At 39.1% G+C, this 19,981-nt stretch overlaps 1 protein-coding gene across 3 annotated transcripts in view; it reads right to left on the reverse strand.

Annotated features, from left to right (window-relative positions):
• GRID2 (glutamate ionotropic receptor delta type subunit 2) overlaps positions 1-19,981 on the reverse strand; it is a 1,603,946-nt gene that overhangs the window by 372,611 nt on the left and 1,211,354 nt on the right. For all 3 annotated transcript variants that reach the window (XM_051819557.3, XM_051819556.3, XM_002716957.6), the window contains exon 11: positions 99-411. In XM_051819557.3, the coding sequence (XP_051675517.1) occupies positions 99-411 (313 nt within the window). The remainder of the gene's footprint in view (positions 1-98; positions 412-19,981) is intronic.

Raw genomic sequence — 19,981 nt, forward strand, 5'->3', positions numbered from 1 at the left:
AACACTTCTTGATGCCAGAAACAGAACCTGCCTAACCAAATGCGTGACAGCTGAAATACCATATATTTTTTTAACTGAATTGTACTTTTCCTCCTTACCTTGCTGTACAAAGGATCCATACACAAACCACATGGAGTTGTAGAGAGTAGTAGATGTCATTGATCCCATTTGTAATCGTGGGGGATTAAGCCAGTTCAGCAGGTAGACCAGCAGACCGACCAGAAGGACCGTGCCAGCAATGCAGGCCCACAGAGAGAGATCAAAGGGCGCGAGACAGGCGAACATGTCCACTGTCTTTTCAGCTCTTCGAAGTAGTACCCCCACTGAGTAGTCCATGTAACGTGTGGTAAAGTCCACCACATTCTCCCGATCTGGGGTGATGGTTAAAGCAGAAATCCCAATGTCGGCTCTCTGAGAAATTGAAAGAGAAAGGAATACATTAACAGTGTGAAAAACAATTTGATCTGTGGCACTTCAGCTTACCTTGAGGGGAAAAAAAATTATGCTTCAGGCACCATCTTAAGTCTTTTTACATAAACTGAAATACACTGTGGAGAGGACACTAAAGAAGGGCTAGGTGTGGATTTTGCATTTCTTACGCCTCTGCAGCCTTCAGACAAATCACCTTGTTCAGATTATCAGCGCATGTGAAATCAGGGGCGGTTATTTCTGACACAGATAATGCATGAAGAAAATGGCCTTTTTTCCTTGAGTCATTTTATCAAAGCCATCGTAATTCTTTCAAAGACAATGTTCCCCAGATATTCAATACATTCTTAACATGTAAATTACCAGGTAAGCTATCTTACAACATCACATGGCATTTTACCCTTGGTTTAAATTTCTCTGCATCACAATTTATCTGGTTAGGCTCTAAATGTTTAGATCTGTTAGTTTCCACATTTTACATTATAGTGCCATATGCTAGGAGTGGCTGCCAAGATCACATGGGATAAAATTCAGAAGCATCTACTGAACAATTAAAGATCAAGAAGACAGGTAATTCTTGGAGGTTGACTCTTGTTTCTCAGTGCCTTTCCTGTTAGCTTCTTAGTGGAATCACAACTGCAGAACATACTCTCTTGCTTATTTAAAGCATAAAACAAATGCAGCAAAGCAGAGAATAAATGGCTTCACATTTAAATTCGATATGAGGATACATATTTAAATATGTAAAAGATGCATCTTATGTGAAATCATGATCTGAGGCTGTGATTAAACCTAGGGGAAGCCCCTTCCAGGCAAGTACCAACATTACTAAATTGGATGTTGAGTCATTTCCTGGTTATATTTCTTTATTTTTTATTGTTTTATTAAAGAAGCTAGACACTTATTTTATTGCTTTTGGGGATCAAGGAAAAAAGACATGGAAAAACACCATGCCTAGTTGGGTGCTAAACCAATGTGAAGAATCCAGCTAAGTGCTTGTGTGTGTGTGTGTGTGTGTGTGTGTGTATCAAACCCATATCTACTTACTGCTATGTAATTAATTTTTTTTTCACTTAATCCTTAACAATAAAGTATGAATTACATGTTTCTCCCCATTTCATATGTGGAGAAATTTAAGCACTGGCAGATTAAGTAACTCAGTTTTCAATAAGTACAAAGAAGGTGTGTTTTCCTTATACTAAAGCTGGTACTCAGAACCCTTTTACCATGTTGCAAGATACCATTTGTGTTCCAAGTGACCCATAATAGTAGGCGGTCAGGATAACTGCGTTTAGGGAAATGTTTATCTCAAAAAGAGTTAGAAATTTCACTTTTTAAAATTGTAGTATTTGTATTGCAACAAGGTCAGATTACTACATTTCTGTATGATAAACTTAGAATTATTAATTAAAAAGTATTATACTTGATAACACTATATGAAAATGATCTTAAAAAATATTGCTGCTTTCAATCACAGAATGTATTTTTATAGCTAGACATTAAGAATTAAGTCTTTTCATACTGAAAATCTAAACAGGATCCTTAGCATACTAGTTTGTCATTTCTCAGCTTTTTTATCTATTGGTGAAACGAATGTAACTTTAGCATCACTATTGTGAGCTGACTCATTTGTCCTCATTTCAACAGTGAATAAAAACTCTAAAATTCAATTAGTTTCTCAAAAGACACATTTCCTCTCTCAGGACACCCACGTGCTACAGATCAGTAACTTACTAATTGATGCGCTAGTGACCCACAACATTTAATGAGTCAGCCAAAGTCAGAAAATTTCATAGAACCACAAATTGGCTGACAACATGTTGATGAAATATTTGTAAAATGTTCATGAATATTTTGCTACTAAGTGTTTTACAGTTAAAGGGTGACACATTGTAATGCCCACTCTACAATTATAATAACAAATACATCTAAGTATCACAAAATGCTTTTCTGAATTGGAATAAACTTTTGGGACTTTAGGAAAAGGGAATTGATTTTGTTTGTGCTAAAACATTAATATAAAATTATCTGTCACATGTCTATGGAGAAAATTTGAAATTCTGATCCATTTTCAATACTTGGCTATTCTCTTAATTTCCACAGGCAAAGGGGTTATCTCATTAAGTAGATTAGAATAATTGCATAAGTGCATATACAAACAGCACACATTCACCGTCCTGGCTCAGACTGGGCATACATTTGCCTAAGGAGGTGCCTCAGTCCACCCTGCAGAATTGATGCTACAGCAGAGCACTGTGACCAACAGGCATATGGGGTTACTCATACTCATGTCACAGATGATCTACCAGAATAGAGAACAACTCAAGGACCACTGTTTCAGAAAGATGGCCAGGATCTCTAAAAGCAGACTCAGCAATAGTTAGAGACAACTGCTGAATTGGATCCTTCTTTATTAGGTCAGTGCATAGATCCATTTTATTTTTTTAAAGGTTTATTTTATTCATTTGAAAGGCAGAGTAACAGAGAGAGGAAGAGACAAAGAGAGAGTCCATCCCCTGGTTCACTCCTCAAAGGGCTTTAATGGCTGGGGGGTGGGCCAGGCAGAAGCAAGGAAGGAGCCTGAAACTCTGTAGTGGTCTCTCACTACAGTAGGTGGCAGGGGCCATTTCAAGTGCATCAGCAAGGAGCAGGATGGGAAGTGGAGCAGCTGGGACTCAAACCCGTGCTGTCATTTGAGATGCAAGCATTGTAGCAGCTGGTTAACCTGCGGTGCCACAACGCTGGCCCCTCTACTACTCCACTTTCCCCATTGACTTTTCCAATCTTCACCCTCAATGAAACTTTTTAATCTTCCCACTCAGTTCTCAGAAGATAACTTCCACTGTTTTATATGTAACATAAAAGTACGAGACTAAAATCTACCTTTTTTTAACCTCCCACCTTACAGTCCATACCCAGCCTATTTTTTTTATGGTAAAGGAGCTGTCTTCCTATTTCAGTTCAATCCTTATCAGTAAATTTGTCATCCAGTCTTCTCCAATTCAGATACTCAAACTCGTATCTCGTGTAGTCCACATCATACCATACACTGTGATTTCCTATTAAAATATTCTTTAACTTTTATTACAATAAAAGCAAACAAGCCATTCTTATGTTACCACTGACTCACAATTAATATCCTTTCCTTTTACTTTTTCAGACCTAATTTCAAATCCACAAATTTATCTATTTCTACATATCCCAGTCACCCTGGGAGAACTCGTGTCCATATTGTTGGGTATCCTTCCACTCATGGAAACAGCACTTCTTAATCTTTGCATTGCTTAAATGACTGGATAGATTACAGTGCTCTTCTGATTAGGCTTTCTTGAAAACATTTGATGGTTGTTCCCTCCATCATAAGCACACTTTCCCTTGGATTTCAGACAAAACATAATCCCTATCTCAAACACTTGCTAACAATCCTCAGAATTTAAATATTTGAGATTCTCTGCCTAGGAAACCTACCCATGTCAATTACTTCCATGGTTCCCATCTACACATATGACCTACAATTTATATTTCTAGATATATAGCTAAGCTTTGGTATCTACAGTGACTTATTCAACCATATAATTGACATTTCTATTAAATGTCTCAAAAACATCTCAACTTTAACATTACCAAGAACATGCTCATAATATTCAACTGTATCCGATCTTTCCTAGTAAGTGGCATCATTTTACACCAGGTATAAAATTTGATTTTCTATAGGCTTATGGCCCCTATCTAATCTCTCATTATTTATTTTTCCCCTGGAGAAGTCTAATACCTATTCAATGCTCTATTTCCAGATCTCTCTATTGCTTTCCTTGGCTTCTGCTCCTTATAAATCTATCTAAAGTCCACCTTCTCTTTTCTACCTATTGCAGCCAAAAAAGTCTTTCTGATCCAATTGTCTGCAAACTTTAAAGGTTTTCAGTAGATTTTCATTGCTGTCAGGAAAAGACCAAAATCTTTCAATACGATCTACACGCCTTTAACTAGACTCTTTCCATACTCTTCAGTACATTCAGACTGAACCGTTTTCCCTTTCAGCACTTTTCTTCCTGTCTCATGATCTCTGTATATGCTGTTCCAACTGTCTAATTTTGCTCTCCTGAATCTTAGTATTATCCAAAGCCACAAATTCAAAGCCACAAGCCTGAAACTCCATTTGGGTCTCCTATGTGGGTGACAAAAATCAACTGAAGATGAATCAAAGACTTAAATTTAAGACATGAGACTATGGACTAGCTGGAAGATAACACAAAGGAAACACTCCAAGACATTGGTGTTGGGGATGACTTCTTGGACAAGACCCTCACAGCCTAGGCAACAAAACCAAAACTAAACAAATGGGACCATATCAAGCTCAGAAGCTTTTGCACAGCAATGGAAATGATGAATAGGCTGAAGAAACATCCAAAAGAATGTGAAAAATATTTTCAAAATAACTAACTGACAAAGAATTAATATCCCAAGTATATCAGCAACTTATAAAACTGAACAACAATAAAAAACTGGTCCAGTTTAGAAGGGGCAGAGGACTTTAATAGTTCTCAAAAGAAGAAATACAAATGGCCAACAAATATATGAAAAAATGCTCATCAATAGCCGTCAGGGAAATGCAACTCAAAACCACAATGAAATATGACCTCACCCCCCATCAGAATGGCTAAAATCCAAAACACAGAGTAATAAATGCTGGTGAGGATATAGACAAAGGGGAACACTTATACAATGTAAATTAGTGAAGCCTCTATAAAAAACATTGTGGAAATTTCTTAGAAACTAGAAATAGACTTGCCATATGATCCAGCAATGCCACTATCGGGTATATACCCCAAAGGCTTGAACACGGTGTATCAAAGAGATACCTGCACCACCATGTTCATAGTAGCACTGTTCACAATAGCCAAAATTTGTAATCAACCAAGGTGTATATCATCAGATTAATGGATCAAGAAAATGTGGTGTGTATATATACACGGTGGAAGATTATTCAGCTACAGAGTGAAGTTCTATCATTTGCAACAAAATGGATACAATTGGAGGACATCATATTGAGTGAAATAAGCCAGACCAAGAAAGACAAATACTATACGTTCTCCCTTATATATGGAAACCAAATTCAAAAAAACACACAAAAAAGAAGAAAGAAAAAAAGAATTGTGTGTATCAGTATTGCTGCAAATACAGTTTTGGTAGGAATTTTATATATGTTTATTTGAGAGAGGGAGAGAGACAGAGATCTTGTCTGCTGCTTCCCTTCTCAAATACTCCAGTGGATTGTATTGGAGTCAGAAACCAGGAACCCAATCCAGCTCTTGCACATGGGTGGCAGGAACCCAAATGCCTAGCCATCATTTTTGCTTCCAAAGTCTATAGTAACAGGAAGCCAGAATCAGGAGCCAGAGCCTAGTATCGAACCCAGGAACTCCAATGGGGGATATGGGTGTTTTAACTGTTAGGCTAATTACATGATGTAAGAGAGGCTTTTAAAGAATCAAAAACAAGTGGTAGTATAAGGTGTTAAGGGGCTGGAGTTGTGGCATAGTGGTTAAGCTGCTCACTGCAATCCCAGCATACCATCTCGGCACCTGTTCAAGTCTTGGCTGCTCCACTTGCGATCCAGCTCCCTGCTACTGTGCCTGAGAAAGCAGCGGAAGAGGACCCAAGTACTTGGGCCCCTGTACCCTTGTGGGAGACCCTGATGGAGTTCTAGGCTCCTGGCTTTAGCCTGACCAGCCCTGGTTATGGGGGCCACTTGGTGAATGAAACAGCAGATGGAAAAATCTCTGTCTCTCCCTCTCTCTCTCTGTAAAATTGCCAAGTTTTACCTAAGTGATAAAAATTAGTGTTTTGATGAATAATTTCTTATGTTTTTTTGATATTTGAAATTAACTAAGGTATTAAGCATCTATTACAATAGGTTGAAGATACTATAAAATACATTAAATGTGTAATATAGAATGATGATTTTAATTTTGATTAGGACTAGTGTTAAAACTAGAATGCCGGCCGGCGCCGCGGCTGACTAGGCTAATCCTCCGCCTTGCGGCGCCGGCACACCGGGTTCTAGTCCTGGTCGGGGCACCAGATTCTGTCCCGGTTGCCCCTCTTCCATTCCAGCTCTCTGTTATGGCCAGGGAGTGCAGTGGAGGATGGCCCAAGTGCTTGGGCCCTGCATCCCATGGGAGACCAGGAGAAGTACCTGGCTCCTGGCTTCAGATCAGTGCAGCGCGCTGGCCCCGGCGGCCATTGGAGGGTGAACTAACGGCAAAAGGAAGACCTTTCTCTCTGTCTCTCTCTCTCACTGTCCACTCTGCCTGTCAAAAAAAAAAAAAAAAAAAAAAAAAAAACTAGAATGCAAATAATTTTTTTCATAAGCTATTCTAATTACATAATCATAACATTTTTCTTAAAAGAATATATAAGATTTGCATTCTCTCAAGTCAAAAAGAGATGATGGGTAATAAAATGGTGCATAACTAATATGCCAGATACTTACTGGATCTTTGAAACTTCAGTTGAAAAGCATTCACTCTGAATTTAATGTGAAATAATCTTTTAAATATAACATAATGCTAGTTATGCATTTTTAGTGCTTACCATACACCATGTGACATGTTATATGCTCTACATAATGTTATTTAACATCATAACAAGTGTAATTACATTTTTCCAAGATGGGCAATTTTCTTTTTCTTTCTTTTTTTTTTTTTTTTTGACAGGCAGAGTTAGAGAGAGAGAGAGAAAGGTCTTCCTTTTCTGTTGGTTCGCCCCCAAAATGGCTGCTATAGCCAGTGCTGCGCCGATCAGGAGCCAGGTGCTTCCTCCTGGTCTCCCATGCGGTGCAGGGCCCAAGCACTTGGACCATCCTCCACTGCACTCCCGGGCTACAGCAGAGAGCTGGACTGGAAGAGGAGCGACCAGGACAGAATCCAGCGCCCCAACTGAGACTGGAATCCGTGGTGCCGGCGCCACAGGCAAAGGATTAGCCTAGTGAGCCGCGCCACTGGGCCAAGATGGACAATTTTCATTTGAAATATTCCAGCTACTATATAGCTCAGATTCCATAATGAATTACTATCTGCTTCCCTCTACTCACTGTTAAAATATTAATTTTGTCATCTATACATCACATTATGATGGTCTTCCCAATACTTAAAGAATAATATCTACTAATCTAGTTGGAAATAATTTCTTTTCAAAACTGGAAATAATTTGTTATTCAATCTCTTCCCAAGATATGATTTGCACATCTGTCGAAATACTGGTCATTCTCTTGTGAACATAGTTTAAATGATCAATGTTTCATGAACCGACATACGGCAATTTAGCAATGAAATTAGAGCCAGAATCACTTGTTTAAACCTTTTTACAAGACAGGCAGGGCTGGGCCAGACCAAAGCCAGGAGCACTCAACCCCAGCCAGGACTCCCTTGTGGGTGGCAGGGATACAAGTTCTTTAGCCAATACCTGCTGCCTCTCAGAGTGTGCATTAGTTCAGAGTTGGAACTTGAATCTGAGCTGGGTCTCTGACCCAGGCACTCTACAATGGGATGAAAGCGTCCTCTGTGTCTAACTCCCACCACTGGAATAACAATAGCTTAGACCAGGTAGATTATAACCCTGTCATGTATTAACGTAAGGTCAAGTAGAATTTTGAAAATATTTTAAAAATAAACACTATCAAACTACAAGTTCAAGCAGATGGAGGATTTTATATTTGTCTCTCTTTAGTTTCACTGGTTCTTTTGTGCCCTTCACATCTGTCTGTAATGTTTTTAAACTTTAGTAGTCATTAAGGTTTTTTCTTTCTAGCTTTAAGCCATTCAGAAGTTTGAGAAGCACACACTTAATTCTGCATCCACATTACTACTAAAAGATTGATATGTACACATGCAAATTCGAAGTACAGCAACCAGCTTCTAAAGTTCTACCCTCTGATTAGTTAATATTTCATATGAGTTTTCAGTCATGTTTGAATATTCTTTATCATACTGTAATATTGCAAAGTTTCTCCCTATAGTTTTTAAGTGCTTTGTAAAAAGTATTATTGAAGAGACAGATATGTCTTAATATGTTACTGTGTTAGATTATTTCAGTTACAGTTTGATCAATTAGAAACACAGTTATATCCATTTATTTTCAAATATGCTGCTAGAAATTAATCTGTTGGTAAAATCAGTGAAAGTAACTTTTTTTTTTAAAAAAAAAAAAAGGTTTTATTTGTTTGAGAGGTAGAGTTACAGACAGAAAGATCTTCCGTTGACTGGTTCACTCCCCAAATGGCCACACTGGCCAGAGCTGGGCTGATCTAAAGCCAGGAGCTTCTTCTGGGTCTCCCACATGAGTTGGGCCATCTTCTGCTGCTTTCCCAGGTGCATTAGCAGGGAGCTGGATCAGAAGTGGAGCAGTCAGGACATGGACCAGCATCTATATGGGATGCCTGTGTCATAGGCTGCAGCTTTCCTCATTATGCCCCAATGTACAATGTGGACCCCTCTATTTTTACCCTCTCCAGAGTTCTACCTTAACATACTCATTTTTAAGCTCCTTCTCCATAGTCATCATTGGAGATTACCATAAAACACATTTAGGTTCAGTCAATTAACACTTGGTATTAAAGTGCATCTTTCTGGTGTTACTTTGGCTCTGCTTCATGCAATTTCTAAGCTTTCCTCTCTTTCATATGAAACCATTGTTGTGTCTCTCCCCACTCTGCCTCTACACAGACTTGCTGGGGTCAGACTTATTGGGTAGTCCAGCGTTAGTACTCTGAGGATTTGATATTTATAGCTCCAGTTAAAAGGTAAGTTTGTTTCTGTGAGAAATGAGATTTTTATTTGTATTTGCAGTGATCTTGCAATGTGGGGAAGAGACATGGAAAGACTGGAATACACGTGGCCTCTGTTATTCTCCCTCAACTTGATCTTCTCAAGTTATTTTTGGTCATCTTTCATTATAACCAAAGGCTTTTATTCTTTTTTTAATAACATAAAATATTAGCACACCATATATTCCTAGAATTAAATAAAAATTCTATTCCTGAAGTAAACTCTATTGGCAATACTACATTTAATATATAATAAATTGCTAATAGGTCAAATATGAAAAGATATATTTTAAGTTTTTGCATGTTCATATTTGTAAGCAATATTGGATGTTCTTTCACTTTGTGTGCTGCTACCGTCTGACTTTCTTTGGGGAATTACCCTAGCTTTATAAAATTAATTAGAGATCTTTTAATCCAATTAATCCTCAGATTAATTATTTAGCCTATTCCCTCCTGAAAGGAATGAAGAAAAGAGGTAATGTATGACATTATTAATTCATTTGTAAATAACTTACATCTTTGGCACACAAAGGCACTTTTAAAACTTGTTAGAAAATGCGATTAAAATGTTTATTTTGATGCAGAGAAATTTTGAGATCCATGCATTCAAGGTCATCAGGGAATAAGTTCCCAGGCTGACACAGCCTACAGGGTTAGGAATTGGGTTCATTTTATTTTGTTGCTCTGCGCTCAGTGTATAGCTTCCCATTTATGGTTTAAGCCCTAGCCTTTCTTTTGACATTCCAGCCAAGAGAAACGAGCTCTATCAGAGTAAGGACAAGAATCCTTCAAGAACATTTCCCAAAAGCTTCAAATGACATTTCTCCTTGAATCTCATTGGCTAGGACTTAGTTAACTGCTAAAGAAGTCCAGGAGAGATGCTGGGAAATAAATTTTGTGGCTAATCTGTTTCTGGGTATTAGAGAGAAACTATAATGCACAGCAAAGAGACCATAGATATTTAGACAATTAGTAGGGTTTGTTACATTTCCTAACATGTAACCATTATTTCAAGAGTGATACATTTTAGAATCTTCTATTACATATATAGTTTTCTGCACATTCCTCATATACTAAAATATAACATATACGCATATGGTTTTTCAAAAGACTGCACAAAATTTTAAGCAATGATTGTTTTTGTTATCTTTATATTTTTAGCACAGAGAAATAGCACATAAATATTCAGTGTTCACTGATTAAGAAGCTATTCCAATTAATTTAATCATTTTCCCTTGAAGGATTTATAGAATGTTCTTTTTCTTGCCTATTTTAATCAACAGGTATTTGATTTTTCAATTTAGAGTATATTCAGTTGAAAAGCATTTCTTGGATCTTGCCATATGAAGATTTTCTCAGTAGATGTTCTGTCTCTGACAACAGAGTGATGGAAGAATTGTGTGACTATTTTAGCTTATGGGCTCTCTTCTCTCTAAGCCTCTTCCCACAAACAGCACACCACTCTCACAGGCCCAGTCATATACACATGAATGTAAGTGACCTAATTCTACAGCTAGCTTACTCTTCACCAGTCGCCATGCCAGCTTTTCCCTTCTAGCCAGTAAACATACTCATTCTTTCCCTTTCGGATGGACTGTTAGCCACATTTATGACATTTGCCCTTTGGAACGGTCAGCCACCCTTGCTTCCACTGTTTTTATTCATCTGTCACACGGTGATTAACCCATATGTCTGTTTCATCTTCTCAACTATCATATACAGTTCTTGAGAAAACTTAAGGGTTACAGTTGAGTGGATTTTTAATTTCATGACAGTAAAAATGTCAATCCTTCTAGAATTTTTCTTAAGACTGCCTCTTTAGGGGTGTTTGGTGAAGAGGTTAAGCTACTTCTCGGGAAGTAGCTACTTCATACTGGGGTGCCTTGTTTGAGTCCCTACTCCTCCTTTGGGCTTTCTGCTGTTTTGTACCCTGAGAGGCACAGGTGATGGTTCAAGCACTTGAGTGTCTGCCACCCAAATGGTAGACTTGGCTTGTGTTCTGGGATCCCAGCCCCAGTTATTGCAAACATTTGGGGAATGAATCAGTGGATGGATGGAAAATCTGTCTCTTGCCTCTCCCCCCTTTAAAATAAATGAATGAATGAATCAATGAATGTGTGTGTGTATCTATGTTTCTGGAACTCCACAGGGGAAGAGGACTATAAGCTCTTATAAATGAGAATAGAATTAGCTCCCAGAAACTGCTTGTTGCCATGAGAATTGAAGTATTTTGGCCATTGCCCTGTGATTCTGTGTGGTGTTAAGTGAACACACAATGAGTAAGAGGAGTGCCTGCATGATCTCACACGGCACAGGAAGCCTCTGCGTCAGCCTGCAGTCCCCTTCAGTCTGACACAGTGAGCCTTGTCAGTGTCCAGTCCCCCTCCCCCTTATTTGTATTTCAATCAGAGATTTTGCTTACTTTTAAGTGTGCCCTTATAAAATCATCAATTTACAATAAGAACACTCATTGAGACTTAAAAGCAATTAAAATCTGAACCATTAAAATAGCAAGAAAAAGTAAGTCTCTTAATATATGGCTCTACTTTTGAGTATTCATGCTGCATATTAGACTTTAAGAAACAGCCTTCAAAAGGGATTGACACATTGACAGCTGGATGTAAGTGACTAACGATTACACAGGTAGTTTTGAGATTGTAATAAAAGGTGCTGCATTGCTCTTTAATAGCTGAGCTAACCTGTTTATTTAGCAAAATAGTCAACATTGTAAAGATATAGGCAAAGAGTTGGGGGCATTCTTTAGTTCATCAAGTACTTCCCAAGGCTATGATGAATTTTTATTATCCTTTTATACTAGTGACATATCTCTATATTTTATAATTTCCAGATTAACATAGACTATTATTTTAGGGAATTAACATACTAAATAAAATGACCAATCAAAATGTAATATGCTACATTTATGCCCAGAGAACCGTATGGTGTTTCATGGATGAAATGATCTTTCAAAGCTACTTAGAATATTCTCACCCAAATCTCTACTCTCATATCTCCAGAAGATATTTTTTTTTTTTTTTTTTTTTGACAGGCAGAGTGGACAGTGAGAGAGAGAGACAGAGAGAGAAAGGTCTTCCTTTTGCCGCTGGTTCACCCTCCAATGGCCGCCGCTGCAGCCGGCGCACCGCGCTGATCCTGGCAGGAGCCAGGAGCCAGGTGCTTTTCCTGGTCTCCCATGGGGTGCAGGGCCCAAGCACCTGGGCCATCCTCCACTGCACTCCCTGGCCATAGCAGAGAGCTGGCCTGGAAGAGGGGCAACCGGGACAGAATCCGGCGCCCCAACCGGGACTAGAACCCGGTGTGCCGGCGCCGCAAGGTGGAGGATTAGCCTATTGAGCCACGGCGCCGGCTCAGAAGATATTTTATTTATCAATTATCTTTTCACACCATGACCAAAGACAGATGAAAATCTAGGTAATAGATGGCATTTCAATAGCCAACAGTGGATTTCAGGATTTATATATCCTCCACTTATGAGATTTTTCTCATCATAGCTCCAGTCTTTATATCACCTTGGTTTTTGACTGATGCAGTAGCCTGTTAATTTATAACCTATAACACATGAAATCTCTTTAATTCTACACATATTTTACTGGATCTTTGTTTGTCCTTTAAGTTCTCTTTAAACCCAAGAGATATTCCTGGACAGCATCATTCACTTTGGCAAATATTCACTCTCTGTTCTTTAGCTTTGATTCAAGACTTATTATTCACCACTTATCTGTGCTTGCCATCTATTAGACCAAGTACTTAATGATTCAAGTCCTTTATCTGATTGAATTGCTCCTTGCTGTTTGCAATGTCTGCCAATTAAATATCACCTGCAAATTTAGAAAATTGCTCCTACAACCATTCACTATGTCATTTGCATCTACATGATTTGTTTCCTTTCACATCTCTCTCTCTCCAGCCTTCTTCATCAGTGTGAAATCCTTTCCTTGTCAACTACGAATTCGTTTGGCCATATTTTTTTCTTCTTCTTATATACATGCACCTGTTTTGTCTTTCACTTATGCTTCTGTTCTATATGTATAGCCAGTGGTCCAGTTTGGAACACTCACCATGTAAAAACACAAACATGCATTCTTTTTCTTTAAAAAATATTTATTTGAAAGGCTGAGTGACAGAGAATCAGAGGGAGTGAGAGTAGACTTCTACCTGCTGATTCACTCCTCAAATAGCTGCAACAGCCAGGTCTGGGCCAGGCCAACCTAGGAACCACAAACTCTCTCCTGTTATCTTACATGGTGGGCAGGGCTCAACCACTTGGTCCATCTTCCCCTGCTATCCCAGAAGCATTACTAAGAAACTGTATCAGAAGCAGAGCAGCCAGGACTCAAAGTGGCCCAGTGATATGGAATGCTGGCCTAACGAGTGATGACTTAACCCGCTGTGCTGCAATGCCAGCCCCCAAACATGCATTGTAGGACCACCGTTTCTGTTTGAACTTCCTGTTTGCTTATAGATAACACTCTGAGCAACTTAGTCAATCCATCGGCACTTGTTTCTTCTAATTTAAAATGTAAAAGTTTGGTCATTGTCCAATTTAACGTCTCTATAAGGGCTTCTGTTCTCTTTCTATATTTTAATCTTGTCCCATTTTCACAAAGTTCTTTTCTCATTTCCCCAGGCTTATAAGCATTTATCCCTGGGCAGTCACCAGCAACTCTATTAGGAGACAGAGAAGGGGCTTTCATTGGTGGGTGAGGTGTTATTGGTGGATTTAGACGTTTTCAAGGCTGGTTTACAGTAATGAAAAGATATAACACGTGAGGATTTGTTTGAGTGTGTGCCTTTGTGTGATCATGGAGCATAGCTGATCATCTTCAGGCCCCCAGTTAAAGACCCCTCCTCATCTGCACATATCACGAACCCTACGTTTGTCTTCTCCTGAGCTGGCTGAAGATCACTGCACAGGAGGCAGCCTCTGTTTTTTGTCCCAGCTCACTGTCTCTTTCTCCTTCCCCAGGCGGGAAAATCCTTGATGTTCCTGGTGCCCTGGGAGATGGCGGTGACAACTGTGGTGACTGCTGTGCCTCCGTGCCACTCGTTCTGGGGGCACAGATGGGCCTGACTTTGTGGGTCATGTGCCTCATCCTTCCCCGAGCCCTGCCCTCACCACAGTTGAGGAGCAGGGGACAACTCACCGCATTCTCAGCTTCTCTGAACTCTCAAAGTTACCTCTCCTCCCTCTAGCTCTTTAATAACCTTCCCTAGTGGTACAAGTACCAGCAGCAGTCTTCGTCACCCAGGCTTACGGGGAATACTTCAGGACTTTGAATAATCATTTTGTACCCAATCTTCCTATTTGTTCAACGCTTTCAATTACACTTTTACAATGAGAGTCAGGGGAATGCCTCTTACTTCCTCAACAATGTTTTAGTCCAGGACATCATTCTCTGGGGATATAATGTCTATTTACTGATGGCACCTAGATAGTTCCACTGCAATGTTCCTCAGGGATTGCCAAATTGAAAATGTCTACAGCTACGTTCGCATCGCTGTTGCCCTTTCCTAACCTGCCCTCCTGCGTCGCCCATTTCTGTTAGCGCTTGCCTGCTTTTTCCTGTGCTAAGTTTTCACAAAGGGCTGGAACTTTATTTATCATCTCCAAGGTACCAAGTTTTTTTTTTTTTTTTTTTTAGTTATATCTCAGAATATTGGTTTTCTCAAAATCATTCTTCTTTTTAGTTTCCTGCTGTTGAGTCAGTTCAGCCCTTCCTCTTACTCCTCTATGGACTGCTGCAAATGCCATTTGTCTTTTCTCTCCTTCTTCTGCTGTGTTCTCCTAAACCTATATGATATCGCATTTCTCTCCCCCTCACAAACCACGTATGATTTTCCCTGGCTACATGACAAAGTCCAGACTCTTTAGCATGGCAAACCTGCTTCCGTAATTATCCCCACTGATGCCTCTCACGTTGCTACTCATCTTTTAGGCATGACTTACATTTTTCCTCTTTGAAATCTTTTCAACTCCTCAGGCAGGAGTTGCCACTTAACCCCCAGGGTGCCATGGAGCCCTGTATATATTACCCTGTGGCATGTATCACACTGGGTTTTAATTATTTATTTACACATTTGTCTTTCCCGTATGCTATGGAATGTTTGCAGGCAGCAACAATGTCTTCCTTTCCTTTTTATCTATGGTGCTAGACACTGTGCCCAGAATATAACATGAATTCAAAAACGTGTGGATGAATGGATGAATATAGGGCATTCTGTTGTATACTTGGCATACAGAGTAAATACAAACTCAGCCTTCCAGTTTCCAAAAGGGAGATTGTGCAAAAAAAAAAAAAAAAAAAAAGTGTCTCTCTCTCTCTCTCTCTATATATATATATACACATACCTAATAAAAGAAGAGAATCAACAGAATCAAATAGAATATATTCCAGAAAGGTAGTGTGAAAGGAAGCAGACTAGGTGTTCTCAGCAGACAGAATGACGCAGAGATAGGAGTATTTGGAAGTTTCTTGGGGCAGAGGGTGAGTTCAGCTGTGTATGCAAATTTGGGAAGATGAATTAATGGAGGCGGACTGAAGCCAAATATGATCCGTGTGGAATGTGATAAAACTAAGAGGGAAGTGAGACATGGACTACGGAAAGTACTGCATGCCTTTCTAAAAATTCTGATTTTTTTTAGGAGAGGAAAGAAGAGACAGGTTTTGGTGGAAGAAGTGGGATTTTTGAAAAATTTAGAGATGCAAATCTTCCTAATCACACCTTACATCCTCTATGCGATCTTATTTTGGGAGCTTCTGCTCATACCCCATCCACACTCCATCTGAACCTTCTTCAAATGTGCAGCTGTAAAAAACAAAAAAATAACAACCTGTGCTGAACTGTGACTGAATAGGATTTTTTTCACTGGCATGTAACTTGGTTTATTAAAATGCTTTGCAGATGAAACTTATGTTAGAACTTTGTTCTTCTCTGTAAATTGGCAAAGGGCTTAAGCACTTGGATTCTGGAACCCAACTCTTGCATTTGGGTTGCACAATTTCTTACTTACACGATTTCTCTACAACTTGGCCATGTGACCACAGGCAAGTTACTTTACCTCTCTCTGACTCTGTTTCATCATCTGCAACATTGGGATAGGGATACCTGTTGCACAGGGCTATTGTTTGTCCTGAGAACTAGTAACTGCAAATACGTAAGACACGGCAGCCATAGTAAACTCTTTATAAGTGCTGGTAGTTACTGTTTGCTCCGTTTCTACCAATGTTTTCCAGATCCCTTGTGGTACTTGTGCTAATTGCTACTATTGATAAGTATATTGATGGCAAATATGTGTATTGAATTCTGGTGGTGGTTTATTGTTGTCATGAAATATGGCATATATAGTGGTAGTCAAAAAAGTTGTGGAAAATAGAAAAATTTATTTTGGTGCAAAATTTTTTGAAATCTATGCATAGTGTTTTCATAAGACATTTTCACAAACTTTTTGAATTCTTATAATTCCAAGTACACATGAGATTTCATACACCTTTTTATTTTATTAATTTTCCTAATCCATTACAATATATTTCTTTTTGGATTTGTATTACCTATGAATTTGTTTTCAAAACTCTAAGTTTGCCTGTTTTATATCCTTATCTGCTGGGGTGTTGGTATATTCTTATGGATTTTATGATGTTTTCATGTAGCAGTTACATGGCTAATAATCATATTTGTGATTGCAAACTTTTGTTTATACTTTAGTGTATTATAGTTTTAAATTACTGATAATTTAAATTTCTCTTTGCATCCAGCTGTCGATAGGTCACTGTAATTTTTCCAATTGTTTTTACGTCTCTGAAGGTTATCTTTGATTATGCCTGTTCAGTATCCATTCCCCCTTCTCCTGATAATAACAGCATCCTGACTCTCCCTGGGTAATCAGTATTTCCTATGCTTAGTGCTTGATGGGGCACAAGGCATAGACCTGGCATTTAGAGCGCTGCTTCCTCTTGGACACAGTACTTCACAATCAGAGCCAGTGCATATTCAAGCTGAGGCTCTTTGCTGGAACTGCTGGAAAAAGAGTCTTTGTTTATCCTGGGATGCACAGAGGATGAAATCCGAGCCCAGAGCTGCTGAAAGTCACCTTAGTGCCAAGAAAGGAGAGCCTGTGTGAGAACTGGAGCACCAGAGGAGAGCAGAGCTGAGAGATGGAGATAGTGATCCCAAGGAATGAAGAAATAAGCTTGGATCTCTTCCCTGGGCAGTTCAGTTTTGTGAGCCATTAAATTATCTTTTCACTTCAATTGGATTGTCATTTGCAACCAAAGACACCTAATTAATTTAACTTAGCTAAATATGGGAAGGTTGTTTTTCAGATAGAGAATACTGTCTTCCAACAGTGGGGAAGGAATCAGAAATGAGAAAGGGACTGAAGAGAGAAGAAACCAGGGTAAAGAAAGCTAGAAGAGTAATTGAAGTTTCATCTATATGCTGATTAGCCTCAGAGTATATCCATTCCAGATCCCTTCCCTGAACTCCAGACGCATGTATCAAATTACTCATTTCATTTTCTGTTTGGATATCTCAAAGGAGGTGTATATCTGTTGTTGTTGTTAAGACAATGGGCTCTGGAGTCAAACAAGTTAAGGTAACATCTTAGTTCTTCCACTTATGAGCTATGTGATTCTGAGTAAGTTTATTCTGTTTGTCTTCTTAAAAATCTGGACTACAACAGGAGTGATAATCCTATCTATTTCACAGAAATATTTTAAGGACTTGAGGAGTCAATACCCATACAGCTTTAGAGTAAAAGTTGGCTATTAGTACTCATTTCCAAATTACTAGCTTTTATTCCATACTCTCCCCCTTCCAAATATTTTCTTCTTAGTTTTACCTATGCCAGTAGAGAGTACCATTCTCAATTCAATAGTAGTGAAACAAGAGAAACTGAATACAGCAAGTTATATAATTAGTGACCCAAAATAGCAGAATAAATCTAACTTTGCAACAAAGAAGACAGGGGCTCGTGTTTGGTGCAGAGGGTTAAAGCCATTGCTGTGTGATGCCTGCTGTCAGTGTCTGAGCACAGGTTCAAGTCGCAGTTATTCCTGTTTCTGATCTAACTTCCTGCTAATGCACCTGGGAAAGCAGCATAAGATGGGCCAAACACTTGGGGTCCTGTCACCCACATGGGAGACCTAAATAGTGTTGCAGGTTTATGGCTTTAGCCTAGCCCATCACTGTCTGAGACAGCCATTCGGGGATTCAATCAGTAGATGGAAGATCTTTCTGTATCTCTCCTTTTCTGTCACTCTGGCTTTCAAATGAATAAAACAGATATTTAAAAAAATGGAATTTTTTATATACAGTTAAGCTTAGTAGCTATGGCAGATTTTTTAATTTTACTAAAGAGGAATGAGATGCCATTGAAAGATAATTAGAGAGGTGTTTTATATATGTCCTAAAATATCAGTTGCCTGTCATGCATTTTTTTTAGGTATAAATGTTGTCTACATGCTGAGATTTCAATAACAAACCATTGAGGCAGGAGAAAGCAAATGAAAAACTTGCATCAGAAAATGGTAATGTGTTATAAAGAAAAGAATAAAAGGGTACAGGTAGTACAGCAGTTGGAATTTGTTCTTCTGCAAAGGGATGACTATGGATATTCTTTAAACAGAGATTTTAATTTTTTTTTTCAATGAGGTGACAGGACAGATGTCTGTATGAAAAGCATTCTAGGTGGATGGGCCAGATGGACATGCAAAAAGCCAAGTTCACTGTGACTGAAGATCAAGGAGGACCATAAATGTGGGCATGGTGAGTGAGGGAGAGAGAAGAGACCCCAAAGCAAGTTGGTAAGGATGTTGTTTACTCTGAGTGGAATGGAACACAATCAAATTTATTTCAGTAGAGAAGTAACTAGATCACTCTGGCTGCCATGTTAAAAATATACATGGATGGGACTGGTGTTGTAGCATAGTGGGTTAAGCTGCCACCTGTGATGCCGGCATCCCATATGGGTGTTGGTTCCAGTCCCAGCTACTCCACTTCTGATCCAACTCCCTGCTAATGTGCCTGGGAAAGCAGTAGAGAGTGGCCCAAGTCCTTGGGCCCCTGCTACCCATATGGGAGACCCAGAAGAAGCTCCTGGCTGGCCCAGCCCTGGCCATTGTGGCCATTTGGGGAGTGAACCAGCAGATGGAGAATCTCTCTCTCTCCCTGTAACTCTGGCTTTCAAATAATTTTATTTATATAATCAGGGAGAAAAAAGGATGAGTAATTGGACTTCTATAGCTCAAAGCCAGGATGTGAGTGGAATTAGAGAAAAATAGGAGCAAAATGTTTCTTTTTCTGTTGTCATGACTTAAGATTAAAAAAAAAAAAAAAAAGCTTGGGTCCTTTTCTCACCCTCCCTACTCCTCCTCTTCTCATCAAAGCTACCAGGAAATCCTGTTAGTTTACTTTCTAATACAATTAGCACAAATCTTTATTTTTTAGAGAGGTCTTCCATCTGCTGGTTCACTCCCTAAATGGCCTCAACAGTGGCAACTGGGCTGATCCAAAGGCAGGAGCCAGGAGCTTCTTCTGGGTCTCCCACATAGGTGCAGGGGCCCAAGGACTTGGGCCATCTTCTACTGCTTTCCCAGGCCATAGCAGAGAGCTGGATTCGAAGAAGAGCAACTGGGACTCGAACTGGTGTCCTTATGGGATGCTGGCCCCTTGTTAAGTCTACTTTTAAAATATATGTTACATTTGTAA

This window comes from Oryctolagus cuniculus, chromosome 8 (genome assembly GCF_051225735.1).
Source record: "Oryctolagus cuniculus isolate XC-2025 breed Fujian yellow rabbit chromosome 8, ASM5122573v1, whole genome shotgun sequence".
In the NCBI taxonomy this organism is placed as follows: Eukaryota; Metazoa; Chordata; class Mammalia; order Lagomorpha; family Leporidae; genus Oryctolagus; species Oryctolagus cuniculus.